General features: G+C 37.8%; 1 protein-coding gene across 1 annotated transcript; it reads left to right on the top strand.

The window, feature by feature from the left end:
* Positions 1-10,247: 10,247 nt before the first annotated feature.
* LOC149654978 (uncharacterized) lies at positions 10,248-12,128 on the top strand. Its single transcript, XM_089844980.1, has 2 exons — positions 10,248-11,048; positions 11,115-12,128. Exons 1-2 carry the CDS (start codon positions 10,248-10,250, stop codon positions 12,126-12,128), a joined length of 1,815 nt encoding a protein of 604 aa, XP_089701106.1.
* Positions 12,129-24,512: the final 12,384 nt, after the last annotated feature.

The following is a 24,512-nucleotide window of genomic DNA, read 5'->3' on the forward strand; positions in this document are numbered from 1 at the left end:
TCTGTCTGTGTGTCTGTCTGTCTGTCTGTCTGTCCGTTGTTACACCCACGTGACCGCGTTCGCAGTTTGCGTATCGGAGCAAACGTGTTCCCAATTTCCGGACCGCATTGACAGTTCACAGAAATTTGGAAAATTGTATTTCTCTCCGTTGGCTACTCTATACTTGAGTTCTCACACCACCATGTTTGGTCTTCGTCCATCCCATATGAACACCAGTCTGGTACTTTTCTGGCTTCCACCACCACCTTCTTCTATTCTTTGTCAATCCCACATTGACACCAGTCCGCACTTACACTGGCTTCTAACACCACCATCCACTGGTCTTCCGTCTATTCCATATAGACACCAATCTGTATCATTGGCTTCTAACACCACCATCCACTGGTCTTCCGTCTATTCCACATAGACACCAATCTGCATCATCGGCTTCTACACCACCATCCACTGGTCTTCCGTCTATTCCACATAGACACCAATCTGTATCATTGGCTTCTACTCCATTATCATCGTTTGGTTTTAGGATATACGCGGCGATCAGCTAGGGTTACGAGAAACGTCTAGCCTCCCTAAGGTGGGATCGGCCACCAAAGGTTTTAGCAATTGCGCTTTTTCCTTACTATTATAATGGAAACGAATCGTATATATACCCCAAAATTTGAAGAAAGCGGGCAAGAGGGGTACCCTTCACTTTAAACGTCAATATTAGAAAAGTTTGAGAAGATAATAGGTATAACTTTATTTTAAACGATTTAACTATTATTAATGTTAATAATTGAAGATTAAAATAATTAAAAATAATTATATTTATTTAAATATTAAAGATAATCTTGTTTCTCAACTCAAAATTAATACGGAAAGATTTAAAAAGCAGTCTATGTTTTTGTCTGTGTGTGTCCGTCCATTGTTACACTAGTGCGTCGCGTTAGCAGTTAGCCTTGTGTTGATGTGTTAAGAAATCATACAGAACCTTAATATTCCCTTTTTCCATAATATAAAGTGAATATGTGGAAGTATTTTTCGTAATTATGATGCATTTAGTACTTTTGTAGCTTTAAAGCTCTGTTTCATTTTGATATTCCAAAGATTTATTTTAATATTGTTATTTGAAATGGCTGTTTATATATTGCGTAAGCTATACTACATCTGTATATAGAATAATCCTTGGTTTAGTAATTTCATGAAGAAAACTAAGACCTAGACTCAGGCGCGTATAACAAGTATTATTCGCAATAGGCTTAATGAAACAAAGAGTAAATAATTGAGGCCTGAGGTGAAGTAAACTTTTGGCTTTGATTTTCGTGTTTGAAATGAACAGACATCAACGGTTCAGAGTGAGCCGAAAGTTAAATACACTCTTAAATAATAATAATAAGGTTAGTAAAAGGGCTAATGGTAAACGGCTAGTAACTACAGACTTATTATTCTCTTTATGGTGCGCATTGACTATTAGTGCGTCTAGCTACAATTTAGCTTTGGTGTTATTTAACGTTAACATTCATGTTGGCAAACTAAGAATATTGTTGAGGTGAGACGAGACGATAGTGTTTACACTGCAAACCAGTTGTGAATGTAGCTTTCAGAATATAGGGTAAACAGCTGAAGCGTAGACGTCATTTCCTGTTCTTTTCCCCATTGACTGATTTCCATGTGTCCAAGATTTATCCTTATTGGAAGTAAAATGTCGTCTGCTTTACTGTACATTCGCTATGTTTGGAATACTGCTTCAATATTTCGTAAATTTTTACTTCAAAAAAGTGAAATAATTCCATATCTAGGTAAATACGTTTGTAGTAGTAGACCTCTTGACACGGAGAGGTAATATTTTGGTTTTCCCAACTTGTCTAAACTATTAATTCAACCGATAACCAATACTTTGGACCGTATACGCAGAGTGTGGGCGTCGTGAGTACTTAAAGATAAATTAACCTTGTTTGATTGGATTAAAAATGTTAAAGCCGGGACGCAATGCGTCAAAACAATTAATGATTATAGAACTTTATGGGTAATGTCAAATGAGGTGGACTTCGAAACTGTTCATTAGTTTTTTAGCTGAAAGGATTTAAACACACTTATTTGAACAATGGGTGTCGAAAAAAAGAATGGAAATTGTTCAACAGAGGTGCAGTTTAACACCTTTTCAACTCGTCTTTCGTACTAAAAGATAATTGCCACTCTTTTATGTGTGTTGTGCAATTCCTTACAGGATGCGTCTCAGCACCTTTGCGAGCTTAAAATAACACTTTTAAGCGTGTCGCATAACAACTTAAGAGTGTCGCGAAACACTTTCAAGAGTGTCGCGAAACACTTTCAAGAGTGTCGCGTAACGCTTTTAAGAGCGTCACGTAACGCCTTTAAAAGTGTCACATTACTCACATAACACATTTAGCAGGTTTTATAAAGCTACCATGCCACCTGATCACCAATACCTTAGCTATGTTTTACTCGGGGATAAAAATATCATCTTTAAAAAATGCTGTTATATTTAATTTAATACGAACAACTAAGTCTTTTTCCTTGGCTTTATAATCTTTGGATTTACTTCAAAATTAAAACATATACGGAAGACCTCATTTAAGAAACAAATTATTGATTTTCTATCCCGCAGTATTATAATTTAATTTCCATGTTTAATTTCAAACGGTGTTTTAAAGGTTTTTATTACCGAATTTACACCTTAAATTGTCCGGAAAAATTCAAGGTGACGAAACTCTATTTTGGGTGTTTTTAATTTGTAAAAAAAATGTTTTCTTAAATTACACTCTTTTGAAACTTCCATTTCTCTAAATATTAATTATCCACAAAACTATTTCATATTAATATTAATAATAATCCTAAAACAATGAAAAAAAATGCGAAATTGTTCTCTCGCCGCTCTCGCGTTATTGTATGGTACTGTATGAGACAGTTAAACTATATATAGCAATTAAAAATTTACAGAATTGTGCTAAAAAATACCAGTTTATTTATATTATTTTATTTAAAGTCTGAGATCTACCCTTATACCACCCTTTCCGAAAAGAAGGAGTACTTCCAGATAGATTTTACACCTTTATTAACAATGGTCACCTTTAAAATACCAATATAACACCGTTTTTGTTATTCATGTGAAAATGTTAGGTGTTATATAGGTGTATTTGAAAAGTACAACATTTTCACTCCAAAGAAACACTCAATTTTTTTTGTGTGTGGGTAGCAACATTAGTTCATAAAATATGTTCCATATGATTGTCACTTGTTATTAAGAGCTTGTCATGAAGTGACGTAGGTGAAACGTCATAGGTTCTGCAAATCGCCGCCTGGTGAGGCACTGTTGAAGGCTTAGTACAGACTAAATAGGAAGATGGACTGCCAAAACCGAGTGTAGGCAATTCTCGCTTGTCGTTAGTTCTCGAACTACCCCTCAGTAAGTCTCAAGTATTTCGAAGTTTAAAAAGTGTCATGCTCATGGAATTTATATTATAAACTTATGGTTTTTAAGAATATTGTTATTAAGCAAAATTTACTTCGTTTTCCATATTTAAGGACCAAGAATTGGACGTGACGGTCACTCGGGGGCTGGCAGCTGGACACGATAATCAGCTTGTTTACTCCAACGGGCAGAGACGGACTGAAACGGTGAAATCGACTGCGGAAAAATGAGCTTGGCACTGTTTTTTTTTTCAAACTACCCTAGTTTATTTTTTGTTCTAGAATATTTTATAAGATCCGTATTTTATTTCTAAAATTAATAATGGCATTCAATGTAATTAATCGTTTAAAAATCTCTAATAATCGTCAATACGATTGTAATCGACTAATATTTGGAGTTTTTCTAATTTCACAGACCCATTTGCTCGAAGGAGACAGCGAGGATTAGATCGATAAGTGAATTCTGTCTCGTTCGATTAAATTAATAATTAAATCGAATGAATGAAGTATTAAATTTACTTGATGTTGAGGAATCGTTTCATATATTCTGCAATGAGCTTCATATATTCATGAAAATCCCAGTTCTGATAACAAATGAAAGTAAAATTGTCATCAAGAAAATAACCTTAAATGAATAGCGACGTGGTTTAAAATTATTTCAAAGCTAAAGAAAATTAACCTTACTTTTTTGAGAGTTTAAACTCTTCTGATCCCAAAAATATGCTTGATAAATATTTAAATATGAGGGAAAACACAGAAAAAACACCTCGAAAACTTGAAATTTTTGGGGCAAAAGCAGATTTGCGGAGAAGATTTTTGGCGGGTTTTTCTCCTTGATACGTCACTCACGACATCTCGCGGAAAAACCAAGCGCGAGCACCCAAGACTTCTACTTATTCCGCGCGAATCTGAATAAAATAGGCTTAAAGCGGCTCGGAGACACTAACACTCGTCACGTGAGCGACATCTACTAAGAAAATTTCTCCTTACTACGTCATCAAACGAAAACAATATTTTAACTAGGCCTTTTCCAAACACAATACTTTGATTGCAATTTTATAAATTGCTACGAAACCAAATAAAAAAGCAAATATATCATAATAAACTAGATTTTTCAAGGATTTTTTTCGCATTTTAAGTTTGATGACGAAAATTATGTCGCTAACACTTTAATTAATAGAGGTTGAAGACTCGCTTCAACAACGCCACCGAATTTTAATAAACTCACCTGATGAACGTCAGATACGGAACAATTAATTGTTGTCTCTTGGGCGTACCTTTAATAATAAATTATTTTTCAAATCAACGGTAAATTTAGAATTTGAAAATTCAAGTTCTACCTGTATTTGAAATATCGATCATTTCCGACAAATTCAATTTCGTTCGATGCCATTTTGGGGTTCAATTAAATCCTAGCAGGGACAATCCGAAAACTTCAAAGGCTGCAGACTGCAGAGTGTTGCTGAGAGTTATTTTATGGTTCTTAATAGTGTAAGGTTTGAAGCAAGAACAAATCTCTGAAGCAAAACAAGATTTTCAAAACTGTAACATAATTAAAGCACAAGTGTAATTATTTTGCATGCCTTTTATTTCCTGGTAAGCTGTCAGAAATTTAAAAACATGGGTTTAAGCTAGTTCACTATAATTGGCCTCAATCAAAGTGTTCGATTTGAAAGATTGCGCATGAATATTTGAAAATTTCAGAGTTCATTTGTTAAGGTTAATTAAGAAACAGCCTCTTACTTGGGAGATTCTCAAATCTATAATCTATGACAATGATAAAATAATTTGAACTGGACTTTCATTTAATTTTTGTAATCGTGTATTTCATGAGTTGTTAAGCTGAATTACCCCATACATACATTGTATAACCCTTCCATACGCACGGCGACCTCGTTAACTACGCTTCTGTCAACCACTCTGGATTTAAAAGTAAATTGGGCTAAATAAAAGAAATCGTGAGGTTTGGCAAAATTATTGAAGTTAAATAGGTTTCCATATGAACTAAACCCTAAAAGTGGTTCAATTTCTTTGCAACCGAATATAAGAACAGTCGGAGACGTGTCAGTTTAAAACGGGAAAAATCTGATTTTTATAAGAATGTTTACCTTTCTAAGATTGAATTCTACTATAGTTTACCTCTTATTACACAATAGTCAGTTACCATTACGTCAGTTTTTCATTAAAAATTACTTTAACTTATCTGCTCTTGCTTAAGGTAATGTTTCCCTTAGTATATTTTTTTAGCAAAAAACTAGAGATGCTTATATTTAAAAAGCCTTTCTTACGAAACTTTGTGAAGAAAATTCGATATCAGAAAGCAAAATTTCCGTGTGTTTCAAGTGTAAAATAGCATTTCGTATTTAAATTTCCTATCCGAGTTCTACCCAATAAACTGTCAATGTCCATTAACAGGCTAGGATATTTTCATTAAAGATGTTCAGAATGGACAAATCTAGAAATGTACGATCTTTTCAACCTATATTTTTTTTAGCTTGCGGAATTAATTTAAAGCATTTTTTTAAGCTACATTGCATAAGTTTTTTCTTTTGCACAATCCACGCTCTTCATTTGACAATTGTCGAATAATTGCACGCGAATATTCGGAAAGTTACAAGGATTTTCGCTAAAGTGCACTCAAGATATGTGTCTCGTATTTTAAACTTACGAACCAGGTGTTTTTAGAATGTAGAATTTGGATGATGCGTAACCCCGTGATCACGTTCACTCTCGCTCTCTAAAACTGTTTCGACTGTTCGAGTCGAAATGTTGAGTAACTTCGGGAACTCTTGGAGCTTAAAAGGAAATATTGGATTTCCATGATTGCTTTTTGTGGCAATTGGGTAAATATTATTAAAATAAAAATAAAATAAACCTAGATTAGAATTGTTGGACGAGTAAAGTTCATTTTGGGGATAGGGGTTTCCAGCGGGAATATTAACCATTGTTTGATTGGATAAACAAAACACGCAATTCAACCAAGAAGAAGAAACAAAACGGTTGGTAGCTTTTTTCATTAGATTTACTTCATCATATTAAGGCAAAATAATGTAGGTCAGGATTTATTGAATGCTTTCAAGCCATTACAATTTAACCTTTCAACTTAAGTTTTATATTATTATTTGCCTAACTTTGTGATTTAATATAAATTTTTAATATTAAGAGTATTAATCAGTCTTACCACGTCGATGCTTCCTTAAAAAAAATAAAATTATTTACTGGTTTTTCGAGTCGATTAATCGATTTAAATGCCAAAAATCGAATATTGTTTCGATTTTTTCTAAAATTTAACAAAAAAAATACTAAATTTTTTCGTGTAGAACACAATAAACAATTCTGTTCAATAGAAAGACAATGTCTTTAATAACACTATGCGACATGTTTTACATTTAATCAAATTGTCACAAAGTACAAATTTCACGAGGGGGAAAAAATGTTGTAGAAAGTACAGTCGTAACAAATCCATGATTCAATTTTAAGCGAGACAAAAAACATAAACATAAAGATGAAAGTAATTGTGAAATAAAATGGGTTCAATTGAACAAATAGATCTTGACCTTTTATTGGACTAATTATTCTGTTAGAAAGGCATACTGTCTATGTTAGCATTATATCCATTTTATGTTACATTTAGCAACAATAAGTAAGAGACCAAACAAATTGTGTTTCCGTGAAAAAAAAAATTTATGACTAGTAAAAGTTATTTCTCAAAACATTGTCGTAGAAACGACCACTGGCAAGGCAATGCAAGTTGGTATAAACACCAAGCAGTAATATGGTTATAGAGGTGCGTAAAACCAATAGACAGTCATATACATGTGTATGTCAAACTTGATTGCGGAATTTAGCACGTGAACGATATATTAATGAATGAATTTGTAGCGGATAAGCTACTGAGCCTTCATAAACAAGCATAGCTAAGCTTACATCCGGCTCCCGATGCTCTCTAATCTTTAGTCTTTTATCTTAAGCCTATTTTAACCTCATAATATATTAGTTGAACATGAGTAGGGTAGGTGGCAACTCATATTGCACCTTTGGTGAGCGCCCCCTATATTGAGCCAGGCCTATTCCTAGAGCTATATAAAGTCAGGTCAGCTGTGTATTAAAGTCAGAGTCTCATCTTGTTGCAGTCTGTTTCATTTAGTCATCAGTATCCTGATAAGTGGCAGTTATCATGAATAACTGTTGGTGTTAGCTGAGAGTTAGTTAGCAAGTGCGGTAGGCCCGTAGGCCGTATTCACATTCTAAGCTAAGATATGTTTAGTTGTTGGAAAGATTGACCTTATGCGAGGCAATCCAGTGATTCAGTCGGTAATGACTTGGTTCCGCGCGTTAACGTTCTCAGTTCGTGCCATCACTTCAGTAGACCTACTTTGGAACATAAATGGCTCTACTTCAACCCTAGTAAGTGTTGCTTATATTAGCTACCTCCGAAAGGCATACCCCTAGTCTGGCACTCTCACTTTCCGTAAAATCAATTACATTGTAAATAGTCACTATCATTTATTTATTTATTTATTTAAATATTTATTGTAACATGGAACCTGAATGAAGAGTTCAAACTAAATTATTGGTCTTAATTGAGCTCATTGTTTCTACCTGTAGCATAGCTTTTACAGCGAATCGGTTTCAAATTCTTCATGCATACAAGGATTTATCACCACCGCTTTTTCTGTGCAAATTGCTAGATATTTAAAGCTCTACCAGAATATTTGTGTTTTGATAAATTTAGTGAACACGTAAAAGGCTGTTTATGATAGTTAATTATATTCATCTCTTAAATGTATAATTATCCTGTACATACATGTTAAAGAGTGGATTTTAAATGAAGTAACACGCTGTGATCATGTTCGGGTAGTATATCCCAGTTCGAAGAAAATATAAATTGGTGTAAAGTCTGTTAAATCCATTTCGTAAATATCAATCTAGTTATTAGTCAGCGTTTAAGAGAGCTATTTGAAGAATATTTCGGTAAAGACAACGGCTACTGTTCCTGACAACAGCATGAGAAGAAAACAGAAAGGAACGCTGACGCTACTCAGGTCCAAGGCTTCAGTGCTTTGCAACGGTTTCTTCCACTTGAACTGTTCAATAGAGTACTCTGGCGCTAGATCCTGATGCTTTAAAACTTGCTTTTCGAACAACGGCTCTACCCTGAAATAAAACCGGAATTAAGAATTTTAATAGGTGTATGCGATTAAATTGTTACTGACATCAGTTGCGCGTTCAATTGTGGTATGCTTCTTATCCAAGAAGTGTTGAAAAGGAAGTGTCTGTAGTTGAACATAAGATCATGTTGAGAAAAGTAAAATCCTCCTTTTTTCAAAAAGAACTCTTTATCCGTCTTGAGATTCTCCAATAAATATCCAAAGATCATAATCATCAAGTCTTCGTTTATGATCAGAACTCTTTCCCTCGATAAAATACCATGGAGCGCATCAATCAACGCATCATTACGGTAGAAGTTGAACACTTTCTTCTCTTTGAATGCGTTTAGCAGTTTCTTCTCTTTGAGTGCGTTTAGCCATTTCTTAGCAACTGGGTCTGTGTCCGCCTGATACAAACCAATAACGTCAGAAGAATAGAGGACTTAACACGAAGAAGATTATTCACCCAATCTTTTATGTATTTGAAATCGTCTTCGAACAAAACTGTAGGCGTAATTCCCGATTTGATCAAGTCCGAGAGAGTGTCGATGTAGTTGTAGCTTTCCGTCGAGAAGTCCGTACTCAAGTAACAACCCAAGTAGAACAGAATGAAAGTCACTAAAATAAGCCATGACGAAGCGAGCAGACGACAAGTAATGTGAGGCAGAACAGTAGGAATGGCTATAAAACATAATTATCCTATTCGCTTTAGGTCTAAATAAAGTGCCCATCTTTTGTAATTAAGGGGGTTGTTTGTATTTGCTATACTATGGTGAATTAGTAATAAATATTAGGGATGGCCTAATTGCTTACGTTAGGCGCACAAGAGTGACGCGTTCTCCCACACATTTTCCAGGGTTTCATGGGCCACTTTCCTAACAACTTTCTTGGTGGGCACCGATTTGTATTTGTTGGTTACGATGGAGTGAATTACCAATAAAATTGATAGGAGGACCAAGATTAACACTAATAAAATCAGCACCTGAATGAAACAGGAACGAAACTAAATGAATTGGGTATTAACAGAAGTAAAATAAGGGACTAGAAGTGAAGTGCTCTGGCACTGGTAATAGATCCTGGCACTAGTGAACAAATTTGAGGATTTTTTGCCGCTTCCATCGCGCTTACGATAGAGAGAAAAAAATTGGTCGATGTTAGCACTCAATAATAACGCTACAAGAAATCGTATTTCCCGCCTAAAACAACAAGGTGTATTTCCGACCACAACCAGAAGGTGGCGCCACGGCACCACCTCTAGGGATTTTAGACTTAGCTAAGGGGCACGAGGAGTTTCGCCATTCTTGTTCCGGACGTAAGCCACTAAAGACAGTCAATCATTTTGTAACTTGTACCTCATTTTAATCAACCAGTATTAAACTCAATCTTATGTTTTAAACTAAATTGTTATTACTCACATACATAACAAATTGGCGACGGAGATGGGATTCTCAACACCGCAAGTACTTTATCTAACAAATCTGTTTTAGAAGACTTCGGACGGGACCCTTTGATTTTCACCCTCGTGGGCAAGGCTTAACGTAAGATCTTTGTATACCACATCGCACTCCAGACCGCAGGGTATCACCTGCGAACAAGAATCCCCGGGAAGACGTGAACATCGTCGCGCCAACACCCAGGTCCACGCAACGGAAAGAAAGTCGCTTTTCGTAACATATAACTAGTCACATCATGGCTACGAACGGATCTATCGGAAAATTGAACGTTTTCGATAGCCGCGAAGAAACATGGGAACAATACGCGGAACGTTTGGACGCTTATTTTAAGGCAAATAAAATCGTGGATATAGACACTAAAAAAGCTGTATTGCAGACTATTTTATCTTCCGATACATACACGCTGTTACGTAACCGAATCAGGCCTGAGAAAGTCAGCGAGAAGACCTACACCGAGTTAGTAGCCGTTTTAAATAAACATTTCAATCCTACGCCGCTACGCTGTATTGCACGCTTACGCTTTCACCGACGAAATCGTTTACAAGGCGAATCTGTAGAGGCCTTTATCGCTGAGCTCCAATCGCTCTCTGAACATTGCGCTTTTGACAAACGCGATGAGATGATCGTCGATAAGATCATCTTTGGAATAAATAACGATTCCATGCAACAGAAACTGATAGCCGAGGAAGAGGAGAAAAAGGAGGTCACGCTGGCACGGGCCACCACCCTGCTTCTCGCAATGGAAAATGCTAAAAGGAGTCTCGGCGAACTGAAAAATGCAGAGGCTGCCAACGGCACGGTAGCACACGTACATGAACAACCTCCTCACACTTCTAAGCATCGCAAGGGCAAGAAGAAGGTCAACAACCAGAAAAATTCCTCTAACCAGGGCCAAAACGGTAATAATCGAAAGACAAACACCGATAAAGAAGTTCAGCCAACACCTGATTTCACGTGCTGTCTCCGCTGTAAAAACAGCGGCCATAAAGGTCCGGAATGCCCCTACATCACCGCGACATGCGGAAAATGTCGTAAAGTAGGACATCTAGCTTGAGCATGTCTACATCCTCCTCCCACGGCTTTCACAAACGCTTCTCAGCAGAGGAGACATCCACAGAGGTCTAATCATATTAAGAATATCGTCTCAAATGAGTATCACGAGACCGACGAACTAGAGGAATATGAGGATGAAGTTTATCACATCAGCACGATCGACATTCCTTCCTCTGAAAGCACAGGTATGGTCGCGTCCGTTGACCAACAAACAATGGATCCCTCGCCAGATCCCGACGAGGACGCTCCCCCTCCTGAGAGAATCACGCTCACAGTTAACGGGGAACAAGTTGGATTCGAACTTGATAGTGGCTCAGGATACACAATGATATCGGAACGGGACATGCAGCGGATCAGTCCAGACGGTGAAATCTTCCCCTTCTCTCGCACGCTAGAATCCTACACCGGTAACCCGATCCAGGTGGTGGGCCAAACCATGGTCCATGTCTCTTTTGGTTTCCGAGACGCTACGCTGCCGGTCATAATTGTACGGGGCAACAAACCCAACCTATGCGGCCGTAAGTGGCTATATTCCGACTTGAACATCTTACCGTCTTTTACCAAACACGCTAACCAAGTTGCCATAACTTCTGCTACCGATAAGGATATCGCCGCTCTTATGGAGAAACACTCCACCCTCTTCACACCGGGCCTTGGCCATTTAAAGGGTGTAAAAGCCCACATCAATATGAAGGACAACCCAACGCCAAGATACTGCAAGGCGAGATCCATTCCCTACGCCCGGAAAGACGCGGTTGAGTCCGAACTCCGACGCATGGAGAAAGACGGAATTATAGAGCCTGTTCCCTATTCTGAGTACGCTTCTCCGATCGTTTCAGTCCAGAAACCTAATGGGGGTATCCGCACATGCGCAGATTTCAAGTCAACCATAAACCCTCAACTTCACATCGACCAGTATCCCCTGCCAAAAGCGGAAGATATTTTCGCCACCATGGCTGGCTGTCAGTACTTCACAAAGCTCGACCTCAGAGAGGCATACAATCAAATCGAACTTGATGAGACGTCCAAGAAATACACGGTGATAAATACCACCCTCGGTTAATTCCGTTTCAACCGACTACCTTTCGGTATTGCATCCGCGTCGGCCATATTCCAGCGCGTCATGGAGATGGTGCTAAGCCGAATCGACCGGGTGACTCCGTTCCAGGATGATACATTGGTAGGCGGCCGGACGAAAGAAGAGCACCTCCGTGTCTTGGACACGGTCCTACAAACCATGAAGGACCACGGGCTTAAATTGAAGCTCGAAAAATGCAAGTTCCTGCAAACAGAAATTGAATTTCTGGGGCACACTCTGAACGCGGATGGAATACACCCACAGGAGGCCAAAATGAAGGCCATTATGGAAGCACCGGAACCTAAAAACGTTGAGACCCTACGTTCCTTCCTTGGGTTGTTAAATTATTACTCCCGCTTCCTCCCGGATAACGCTACCAGACTCGCTCCACTCTATCAGCTGTTACACCAAAATACGGACTGGGAATGGGGCACGCCCCAACAAGAAGCATTCCGCGCCGCCAAACAGACGCTCTTGTCATCAAAACTGTTGGTCCACTACGACGTCACAAAGCCTATCTCGTTGGCATGTGACGCTTCTCCTGTCGGAGTAGGAGCCGTGATCTCCCACCTTATCGATGGTAAAGAACAGCCTATCGCGTTCGCCTCTCGGAGTCTCACACCAGCGGAGAAAAATTACTCGCAGCTTGAGAAGGAGGGCCTCGCTATAGTCTTTGCTGTTAAGAAATTCAAAGACTACCTTTACGGTACGAAATTTAGGCTGTATACGGATCACCAGCCTCTCGTTACGCTTCTGGCGGCTGACAAACCTGTACCTCCGATGGCTGCTGCCCGCATCCAGCGTTGGGCTCTAATCCTGGCGGCCTATTCGTACGAGCTCAAATTCCGCAAAGGCTCGCAAAACGCTGACGCGGACGCTCTTAGCCGCTTGCCCTTACCCATCAAGACAACCAGGACTCCCGCACCTGCGGAGTATGTTTACGCGGTACAGGCTATAACAGCGACGGGCCCTGTCACCCTTCCTCAACTGGAAGATGCAACGAACGCTGACACTACGCTCCAGAAACTGCGTACCGTCTTGCAAAAAGGTTGGCAACCGTCAAATATACCGTCCGAGTTAAAGGTCTACTACAAACGTCGGAATGACCTGTCCAGCTATCGCGACCTACTTATGATGGGTAATAGAGTCATAATACCAGAGCTACTACGCCGGCTCATGCTACAGGAACTCCATAGTTCGCATCAAGGGACTGTCAAAATGAAAGCGGTGGCCAGATCCAGGATTTGGTGGCCCAATATCGACGCCGATATTGAGCATTTATGCGAAACTTGTCAAACTTGCCAGCAACATGCTCCGCTACCGCCCAAAGCGTTCCTATCCTGGCCCTCTATGTCCACACCGTGGATGCGTGTCCATATGGACTTCGCTGGGCCCATCGAAGGAGTTTACCTACTCATTGTGGTTGACAGTTATAGCAAATGGCTCGAAGTGTGCATCACTAAAACGCAATCGTCCCATGCTGTAATCAAATTCCTTCGAGAACTGATCGCCCGTTACGGGATAATGCCTACACTGGTGACAGATAATGGCACCTGCTTTACCAGTACCGAATTTGCCACATTCGTAGCAGGAAATGGTATTCAACACCTACGCTCTGCGCCTTATCATCCTGCGTCCAATGGCGCGGCTGAACGCAACGTCCGCACGATAAAGGATAGCCTCAGTAGGGTCACATCTTCCACCCATGAGGCTTCCACCATGCTAAACGCCGGTTTCCAAGTCCACACCTCCGGGTCACTCGACGAACGATTGCAGATCATATTAATGAATCACCGCCGTGCACCGACGAGTAACGGCAAATCTCCCGCGGAACTCATGTTAGGCCGTAACATTACATCCCGTATCGACCTATGTCACCCTGAACGTACTACACATCACACGGCCCCAGAACCAGCGGCAGCTCCACAGCATCTCCCCGCTACTCGCACCTTCCAACTCCACGACAGCGTCTACGCTTTCAATTTTGGAAAGGGAGAAAAGTGGTTTCCGGGCACCATAAACAGCGCACTGGGTGGCATGATGTACACTGTCATGACAGCACGAGGTGAAATCCGGCGCCATAGAAACCAAATAAGGCGTCGCACCGACACCACCTTAGAGCAGAAACAAACACTGACCCCGGAACTGGATCCCGCCATATGGGAGTCTGCCTTCGAAGAGGCCCAACCGGCTGTTCAAACGCCTACGCGATCGATAATCGCTACCAGGTCCACCCCACAAGCCTCAAACGACGCTAATCTACGATGCGGCGAACCTGGCACGAGTCAAACCCCACTTGATCTCATCGCTATCACGCCTGCAACCCAAACCCCGGGCTCCATAGCAACATCCAAGACCCAACGACAGCGGCGCCTGCGCGCTCGCTATCGGGACCCATAACTTAATTCACCGGCGCACGTCCTTCAACATCGCTGATCTCAACTGCGGAACTACTTCATCCCTTATACAATCCTCTCAATGTTATCTCAAACACACACGTCGAAAAAAAAACAAAAAAAAAAGAGAGAGAGAGGTATTGTTAGCACTCAATAATAACGCTACAAGAAATCGTATTTCCCGCCTAAAACAACAAGGTGTATTTCCGACCACAACCAGAAGGTGGCGCCACGGCACCACCTCTAGGGATTTTAGACTTAGCTAAGGGGCACGAGGAGTTTCGCCATTCTTGTTCCGGACGTAAGCCACTAAAGACAGTCAATCATTTTGTAACTTGTACCTCATTTTAATCAACCAGTATTAAACTCAATCTTATGTTTTAAACTAAATTGTTATTACTCACATACATAACAGTCGAGTTCCAAAAAAATTCCAACCCCCTTCCCCTCAATCTAAAGCAACGGAACAGGGACGCGGATGCTTGAATCTAGTTCGGTCGTCTAGCGCCGCGATCGTCTCACGTTTTGGAGGTAAAATTCAGAAACCGCTACCAGAGGGCCAACCGTTGGTGTGTTATCAAGAATATTCACTTTCGCCAAGTGAAGAATTTGGTCACCTCGATGCTTCTAGTCTCATCTTACTTCTGGTATTAAGTAGGTAGTTATTGAACAAAATTTACTTCGTTGTCCATATTTAAGAAGGACCAAGAATTGGACGTGACTATCACTTGGGGTCTGGACACGATAATCAGCTTGTTTATTCCGACGGGCGGAGACGGAGAGAAATGGTCCAATCGAGTACGGAAAAATGAACTTGACTGTTTCAGTGGAAATACATGAGATTTCTAAAAATGGCGAAAGGGTTAATTCCTTATTAAATAGGTTATTTTTCAGAGTTTTTGAATATTTGCCGTAAAATCGCATACCTTGAACAAATCTAGCATATGACCGTCATGGAATACGAAATCCAGCCTAAGAGTCATCGACAAAGTTTAAATACAATAAAGGGATAGTATTGTTTAATAACAATCTTTAAGCTGAGAAGGTTTCTGAAAGTTCACTTCACGTTGTGAACTGGGGAAAAGGTTATCATGTGCCTTTGGTACAAAAAATTTCAATTTGGCGGGGGATTGGGGAATTCCCCATTAGAGACAAAAGTCAATTACTCGCGCCTATTAATGAATTTAAAATTAACTTTTTTAATAATTGAAAGGCTAGGACTATAAAAATATGCCAAATTTTCCGGAGTTACTATTTTGTTCTGGAATATTTAACAATTTCATTATCTTTTCTAAAACCAATATTGACATTAAATTTCATTAATCGATTAAATAATCTTGAATGATCGTCGGTACGATTAGAATCGACTAATATTTCGAGCTTTCCAAGTGTTGTCAACCCTTTTGCTCAAAGGAGACAGCTCGGGTTAGAAGGTACAAGATGAAGTGAATCCTCTCTCGTTTGATCCAATTAATATTAAAACGAAATGAATGAAGTGTTATATTTACTTGATGTTGAAGAATCGTTTCAAATATTTTCCCATGAACACAAACTGTTCAAAAGTGATCCAGTCCTGATAACAAATGAACGTAAAGTTGCCATCAAGAAAGCAATCTTAATTAAGAGACACTGAAGACTCGCTTCAATAACGTCACCAAATTTTAATAAACTCACGTCGAAATTCGCAGGTATCGAACAATTAATAGTTGTCTCTTGAGCGTACCTTTAATAATAAATTATTCTTCGAATCAACGGTAACATTTAGAATTTGAAAATTAAAGTTCTACCTGTATTTGAAATATCGATCATTTCCGACATATTCAATTTCATTCGATGCCATTTTGGGGTTCAATTAAATCCTTGCAGTGACAATTCGAAAACTTCAAAGGCTAGAAAGTGTTGGTGAGAGTTATTTTATGGATCTTAATAGTGTCACAAGTACAATAATCTTACACCAAGTTCCTATGTAAGATTTTTTGCCGTAGTCTCTGTGTCTGAAAGTTCTGACGTTATGCTTTTTAAAGTTCCCAACGGAGCTCGCGTGAATGGAGAAATAAAATTTCTAAAATATCGGCCACGACCGAGAACGAGCTTTTGAAGCAGTGCTCCACAGCGGTGGAGAGTGAAGTAAAACAGGCGGGGTTAATTTTTTTATCCGAGTAAGTTCAAGCATGGAGGGTTCATCCACGTGCACGGTGTTTACGTTTTTTATGGCAACGGCGTATCGAGTGGAGTGCTAACGTTTTTAAAGAGGGTGATTAATTCGACATAATTAGAAGCCAACGGAATTATATTTTTCTGGCGCGGAAATACTCTGAATTTGTTTTGAGAGCCCTTTATCCATTTCTAAATTAAAACATTTAAACCTAACTTGCTCCGCCATAACGTAAACTCCTATCGCCTTAGATCTACGCGAGCGGATCTACGTCTCTCTATTGGCCGAAAAGCTCATCACAAGCGGACCCAACCTCCCATCGAAAAATTGAAGTTTCGTACATTTTTTAAGGGGGGTGGAAATCTTTTAGTGAGACCCAGCTTTCCGCGGCTGATGTTAGTTGGCGCCGAGAAAAAATGTTAGTAGAGAAAAACTTTGGGTGTTCAACTACCATTTACTCTACAGTAAATACATTCGGCCTAGCCTTGGGATATCACGTTTTAGGAACACTCGAGATGAGACGTTCGTTAGAGATAACCTGACACACAATATCCTCATTCCTAGGCTGGAAAGCTATGTCCTTTGGATCATCTCCTTTTGTTAAAGCGCAAGTGTAATTATTTTGCATGCTTTTATTTCTTGGTAGGCTGTAAGAATTTTAAAGGCATTAGTTTAACCAATTGAAGCTCTTGATCTGATAGGTTGGGCATAAATACTTGAAGATTACAGGGTTAATTCGATACGCTTAAGTAAAAAAAAAACTAGCCACTTACTTTGGATTTTCTGAAATCGATAATCTCTAATGATGTTAAAAAAATTTGGAACTGGTCTTTCATTTAATTTTTGTAATAGTGTATTTCTTGAGTTGTAAAGCTAATTACCCCATGCATACATTGAGAAACGCTTCCACACGCTTTCGGTGGCAAAAATGACACCATTTATGATGTACTTCAACACCATTTTTATAATAAATTCACGTTATTTACAAATATTATTTGCAAGTTTTAAGGAAATATTAGGCATATATGCACCATTTATAAAGTTTTTTAACATCTTTTTTCGGGAAATCTGTTGGAAACTAATATTACTACTTAGATTAATGGTAGGCAAAATTACGCCACGTAAGTCACATAACTATACCAAATGAAAAGAAAAAGGTGTTAAATATATTTTCTATATTTAGCACCACATTTAAGGTGTAAAACAAACTCATTATTACACCATTTGAAGTCCCCATTTACTCCATTTCAAAGCTCTATTTAATCCATTTCAAAGCCCTATTTATTCCATTTCAAAGCCCTATTTTCTCCATTTCAAAGCCCTATTTTCTCCATTTCAAAGCCCTATTTACTCCATTTCAAAGCCCTATTTACTCCATTTCAAAGCCCTATTTACTCCATTTTAAAGCCCTATTTACTCAATTTCAAAGCCCCTTTTACTCCATTTTAAAGCCCTATTTACTCCATTTTAAAGCCCTATTTACTCCATTTCAAAGCCTTATTTACTCAATTTCAAAGCCCAATTTACTCCATTTTAAAGCCCTATTTACTTCATTTCAAACCCCTATTTACTCCATTTGAAACCCCTATTTACTCCATTTGAAACCCCCAATTTACTCCATTTCAAAGTAAATATATACTTGAAATGGGGTAAATAAGGACTTGAAATGAGGTAAATAGGGGTTTTGCAAAGGTGTAAATAGGGCTTGAAATGGGGTAAATAAGGACTTGAAATGAGGTAAATAGGGGTTTTGCAAAGGTGTAAATAGGGCTTGAAATAAGGTACATATAGACTTGAAATGGGGTAAATAGGGACTTTAAATGTGGTAAATAGGGTCTTTAAATGGGGTAAATAGTGACTTTAAATGGGGCGAATATAGACTTGAAATGGGCTAAATATAGACTTAAAATAGGGTAAATATGGACTTGAAATGAGGTAAATATAGGGGATTGCAATGGTGTAAATAGGGGCTTGAAATGGGGTAAATATAGACTTGAAATGGGGTAAATAGGGACTTTAAATGGGGTAAATAGGGACTTTAAATGGTGTAAATAGGGACTTTAAATGGTGTAAATATAGTCTTGAAATGGGGTAAATGTAGACTTGAAATGGGGTAAATATATACTTGAAATTGGGTAAATATGGACTTGAAATGATGTAAATAGGGGTTTGCAATGGTGCAAGTTTTTTTGAAAAATTAGCTCCATTTTCATATTATTTTAACGCCATTTAATGGTATAATCGAAGGTGCTATTTTAATCCATTTAGGTATAATTTGATCACCTTTTGTCGAATGATGTTTATTTGAATCCTTTTTTGCACCATTCATTTTCGCTAATGGTGTTAATAAAGTATCGCACTATTTTATACCATTCCAACACCTTCTCAAAGGTGTACAAATAGTGCAGAATAAATTTTAAACCACTACAACACTATTACCTTTAGAGTGCATAGCTCCATTTTCACATTATTTCACCATCTTTTATATGGGCCTTGCGAAGGTGTTATTTTATATCAATTGTGCACCTTTTCGAGGATGAGGTTTTTTCAGTCCTTTTTTACACCTTCTATTTAAGCGAATGGTGTTTAAAACATAACTCTATTTTAGCATTATTTCAACACCTTTTATATGGGCCTTGCGATGGTGTTATTTAATATCGTTTGGGTAGCATTTGTGCGCCTTTTAATGAATGAGGCTTTTTCAACCCTTTTTCACACCGTTTATTTAAGCGAATGGTGTTTAAAAATATCGCACTAATTCTATGCCATTTGAGCACCATTTAATGGGGTATTCGATAGGGTTATTTATATAATTAAGGTATCATTTGCACACCTTTTAAAGAGTTAGGTTTTATAAACCCATTTCTACACCATTGGTTTAAGCTAATAGTGTTTTTTTAAAATCGTTTCGGTATCATTTGTGCGCGTAAAAAAACACTATTTTCGTACTATTTCAGCACCTTGTCAAGGTGTACAAATAGTGAACATTGTTGTAACACCATTATGGCGCTGTTTAGACACCACAATGTTTTACAGTGTAAAAGAACAGTCGGGGACGTGTCCGTTTAAGACGGGGAAAATCTTATTTCTATAAGAATTTTTACCTTTCTAAGATTGAATTCAACTATAGTTGACTACTTATTACACAACTAGCTTTTACCCGCGGCGTCGCTCGCGTGTAATAAGAACTTCCATCAAAAAGTTATAAAGAAAGGGTAGATTTTACTGATGACTAATATTTTTGTAGCACCCTAGGAGCGAAGGCACTCGGCGTTGCCCGTCAGCCCGTCGGGACATTTTTATTGCTTTTCACGCGGACATTATTCAATAAAGAAGGGCTTTTAAGTTTTTGGCCGCCATTTAAAAAGATGGCAACAAATCGAACCCAAAAGACCATTCAGCCCGTCTATAGGTTAAAGGAAACCAGTGTACTAAATATTTGTGAAATCGGTTGAAACGCGCGGACTTTGTAGCGTAGAGAAGATTTTTTTCATTTCTGGGCGCCATTTTTTAAGATGGCGGCGGATTGGAAAAATCTTTCTTAGTTCGCGCCTACTACGTATGAGTAACGTTCCTGCAAAGTTTCAGCCTTCTAGGGCAAGCGGTTTGGACTGGGCGTTGATTATCAGTCAGTCTGTCTGTCAGTCAGGACTTTGATTTATATAGATATAGATACTTATAACCATCACGTCAATTTTTCATTAAAAATTACTTTAACTTATCTGCTCCTCCTTCAGGTAATGTTTCACGTAGTATATTTTTAGCAAAAAACTTGAGTTGCTTAACTATTTAATAAGCTTTTAAGCGTTTTTTACGAAACTTTGTGAAGAAAATTAAATATCAAAAACTAAAACTTCGTGTGTTTCAAGTGTAAATTATCATTTCAGATTCTAATTTCCTCTCCCAGTTCTACCCAATAAACTGTCAATGTTCATTAAGAGGCTAGGATTGTTTCATTACAGATGTTCAGAATGGACAAATCTAGAAATGTACGATCTTTTCACCCTATATTCTCTTAGCATGCGGAATTAATTTAAAGCATTTTACTAAGCTACATTGCCATAGTTTTTTTGCGCAATCCACGCTCTTCATTTGACAATTGTCGAGTGATTGCACGCGAATATTCAGAAAGTAACAAAGATTTTTCGATAAAGTGCACTCAAGATAAGTGTCTCGTATTTTGAAACTTACGAACCAGTTGTTTTTAGAATGCAGAATTTGGATGATGTGTAACCCCGTGATCACGTTCACTCTCGCTCTCTAAAACTGTTTCGACTGTTCGAGTCGAAATGTTGAGTAACTTCGGGAACTCTTGGAGCTTAATAGGAATTATTGAATTTTCATAATTGCTTTTTTGTGAACATTGGGTAAATATCATTAAAATGAAAATAAAATAAACCAAGATTAAAATTGTTGGACTAGTAAAGTTCATTATGTTGAAAGAGGTTGTCAGACTGGATAAATAGAACAGACAACTCAACCATAAAGTAGAAACGTAACGGTTGGTAGCTTTTTCATTAAATTTACATCATCATATTAAGGCGAAATAATGTAGGTCAGGTTTTATTGAATTTTTCAAGTCATTATTAAAACTTAATCTTCTAACTTAAGTTCAACATTATTATTTGTCACACTTTGTGATTTCATTTTGTTTAGTGTTTAGGGTATTAATCTGTCTTACCATGTCGATAGGTCCAAACAAATAAAATCATTAACTAGGTTTTTGAATCGATTAATCGATTCAAAGACGAAAAATCGAATATTGTTTCGATTTTTCCATATTTTTTCTAGGCCTAATATTTAACAAAAATAAATATTCCATTTTCGATTATTCGAATCGTGTTTTGTTATGTATTAAGGGAAGAAGTACTGCAGCGGTAGAGGTTAAATTGCTACCATTTAATTCTTGGTCAATACGTGTTATAAATACTATAAGGTGTTAACTACATAGCTTCCGAGTTCGAGATAGACTACCCCGTGGCTCACCAGTTAGATACACAACAGGTTTCAAATAAAGATTTACTTTTTTCCTATAGTACACAATAAACAATTATGTTCAATGGAAAGACAGTGTCTTTAATTACATGAACTTCATGAAGCGATGATTTTTACATTGAATCAAAATGACACAAACTTGGTACAAAACTCACGAGGCAGAAAATGTTGCAGAAATTACTGTTGTAACAAATGTTACATTGTACAATTTTAAGCTAACAGGAATAAATTAAAATTAAGCGAGAAATGATGGATAGTAAACATCAACATAACGATGAAAGTAGTCGTGAAATAAAATAGGTTCAATTGAATCCACCTTAAGTAACATTTATCAACAAAAAGTATGAGACTAAATACATTGTGTTACCGTGAAAAACATGATTTTAGACTAATATAATGTTATTTTTCAAAAACTGTCATATAAGCCACCACTGGTAAGACCAAGCAAGTTGGTATAAACACCAAGGAGTAATATGTTTTAAGAGGTATCTGGATATTTCCCATCCCGTTTAAACGTAAAAACAAATGGGTTGAAACGGTTACCTTTAAAATGTCCAATGATATATATCTGAAACCAAAAACACCCTAGATTCAAAGGTCCTCAGTCCTGTCTTCTATAGCACCACCTTCCTATAGTGAAATGGTAGGTCACCCGGACCAGAATGGTTTCTACAACTAGCAAAACGAAAGGGAATGAGAAAAGCAAGAGTTTCCATGTTTTACAAGTTATGATCTGCAAAATACATTCATCTACATGTGTATATCATACTTGATTGCCAAATTTAGTTTGTGAACGACCTATTATTGAATGAATTAAGATTTCTTCATATATTCAATTTTTATATGCAATTTGCTAAACATTTAAAACTCCACCAGAATATCCCTGTTTTGTGACTGAAAATTTTTGTGAAATATTTAAATGGCTGTTTATGATAGTATATCACATCCACATCTTAAATGTATAATTAATCTCTACATGTTAAAGAGTGATTTAAAAATGACGTAACACGATGTGATTTCGTTCGATAAGTATATAGTTCGAAGAAAAAAATAAATTTGTGTTATGTCTGGGAAATCCATTTCATGTCCCAGTCTAGTTAATATTCAGTGTATAAAGGGGTTATTTGAAGATTATTTCGGTAATGACAACGGCTACTGCTCCTGACAACAGCATGAGAAGAAAGTAAAAAGGTACGCTGACGCTACTCAGGTCCAAGGCTTCGGTGCTTTTCAATGGTCTCTTACACAGAAACAGTTCAATAAAGTAATGTATCTCTAGTTCCTGATACTTTAAAACTTGCTTTTCGAAAATCGGTTCTATCCCGAAATAAAACCAAAATTAAGACTTTTATTAGGTTTGTGATTAAACTTATACTGACATCAGTTGAGCGTTCAATTGTGGTATGCTTCGGATCCAAGAGGTGTTGAAAATGTAGTGTTTGTAGTAGAGGTTAAGATCTTGTTGCGAAAAGTAAAATCCTCCTTTTTTCAAAAATAACTCATCCGTCTTGAGTTCAACCAATAAAAATCGAAAGATCCAAATCAACAAATCTACGTTTATGATCAGAACTCTTTCCCCCGATAAAATAACATGGAGCGAATCAGTCACCGAACCATAGAAGAAGTTGAACGGCTTCTTCTCATTGAATGAGTCTAGCCATTCCTTAACAACTGGGTCACGGGCCGCCTGGTACAAACCAATGACGTTAGAATAATATATAAAGGACTTAACACGAGGAAGATTATTCACCAAATCTTTAATATATTTGAAATCGTTTTCTAACAAAAATGCAGGTTCAATTCCCGATTTGATCAAGTCCGACAGAGTGTCGATACAGTTGTAGCTTTCCGTCGAAAAGTCTGTACGCAAGTAACAACCCAAGAAGAACAGAATGAAAGTCACTCCGATAAGCCACGACGAAGCAAGCAGACGACAAGTAATGTGCGGCAGAACAGCAGGAATCGCTATAAAACATAATTATTTTTTATTGTTTTATGTCTGATTAAAGCAACGGGCATCTTTCAGAATTAAGGGGGTTAATTGTATCTGCTATACGATATTGAATTAGATTACATTTTTAGGGATGAAGTTATTGCTTACGTTCGGCGCAGAAGAGTGACGCGTTCTCCCACACATTTTCCAGGGTTTCTTCGGTCATTTTCTTGACAACTTTCTTATTGGGCACCGATTTGTATTTGTTGGTTACGATGGAGTGAATGACGAATAAAAGCGCCAGGAGGATCAAAGTTAAAATTATTAAAATCACCACCTTAATGAATCAAGAAGAAAAACTCAATGATTTCGGTATTAAGTAGATTGTTATTGACCAAAATTTACTTTGGTGTCCATATTTAAGAAGGACCAGGAATTGGACGTGTCTGTCACTTTGGGGCTGGACACGATAATCATCTCTTTTATTCCGACGGGCGGAGACGGAGTGAAATGGTCCAATCGAGTACGGAAAAATGAACTTAACTGTTTCAGTGCAATAACGTGAGATTTCTAAAACCGGCGAAAGGGTTAATTACTTTTTAATAGGTTCTTATTCGGAGCTTTTTAATATTAGCTGCAAAATCGCAAACCTTGAAAAAATTTATCAAATCGTCTGCATTATAAAGGTCATTATAATTAAAAATTTTGAAATCCAGCCTAAAAGTCATCAACAAAAATTAAATACAATATTCTGTAAACATTCTTTAATAACAGCTCGTACGCTGAATAATCAATATAATCACAAGTAGAATAATCTTACACCAAGTTCCTATATAAGATTTTTTGCAATAGCCTCTGGTTTCTGAAAGTTGTGACGTTAAGCATTTTTA

The sequence above is a fragment of the Phalangium opilio genome, unplaced genomic scaffold, assembly GCF_054372755.1.
Source record: "Phalangium opilio isolate 3A_F unplaced genomic scaffold, DU_Popi_V2 ptg000078l_1, whole genome shotgun sequence".
Lineage (NCBI taxonomy): Eukaryota > Metazoa > Arthropoda > Arachnida > Opiliones > Phalangiidae > Phalangium > Phalangium opilio.

Coding starts and splice junctions, on each gene's coding strand:
- LOC149654978 (XM_089844980.1), top strand. CDS start 10,248: ATGGCTACGAACGGATCTATCGGAAAATTGAACGTTTTCGATAGCCGC. Junction 11,049..11,114: donor CATGCGGAAAATGTCGTAAA/GTAGGACATCTA, acceptor GCTTCTCAGCAG/AGGAGACATCCACAGAGGTC.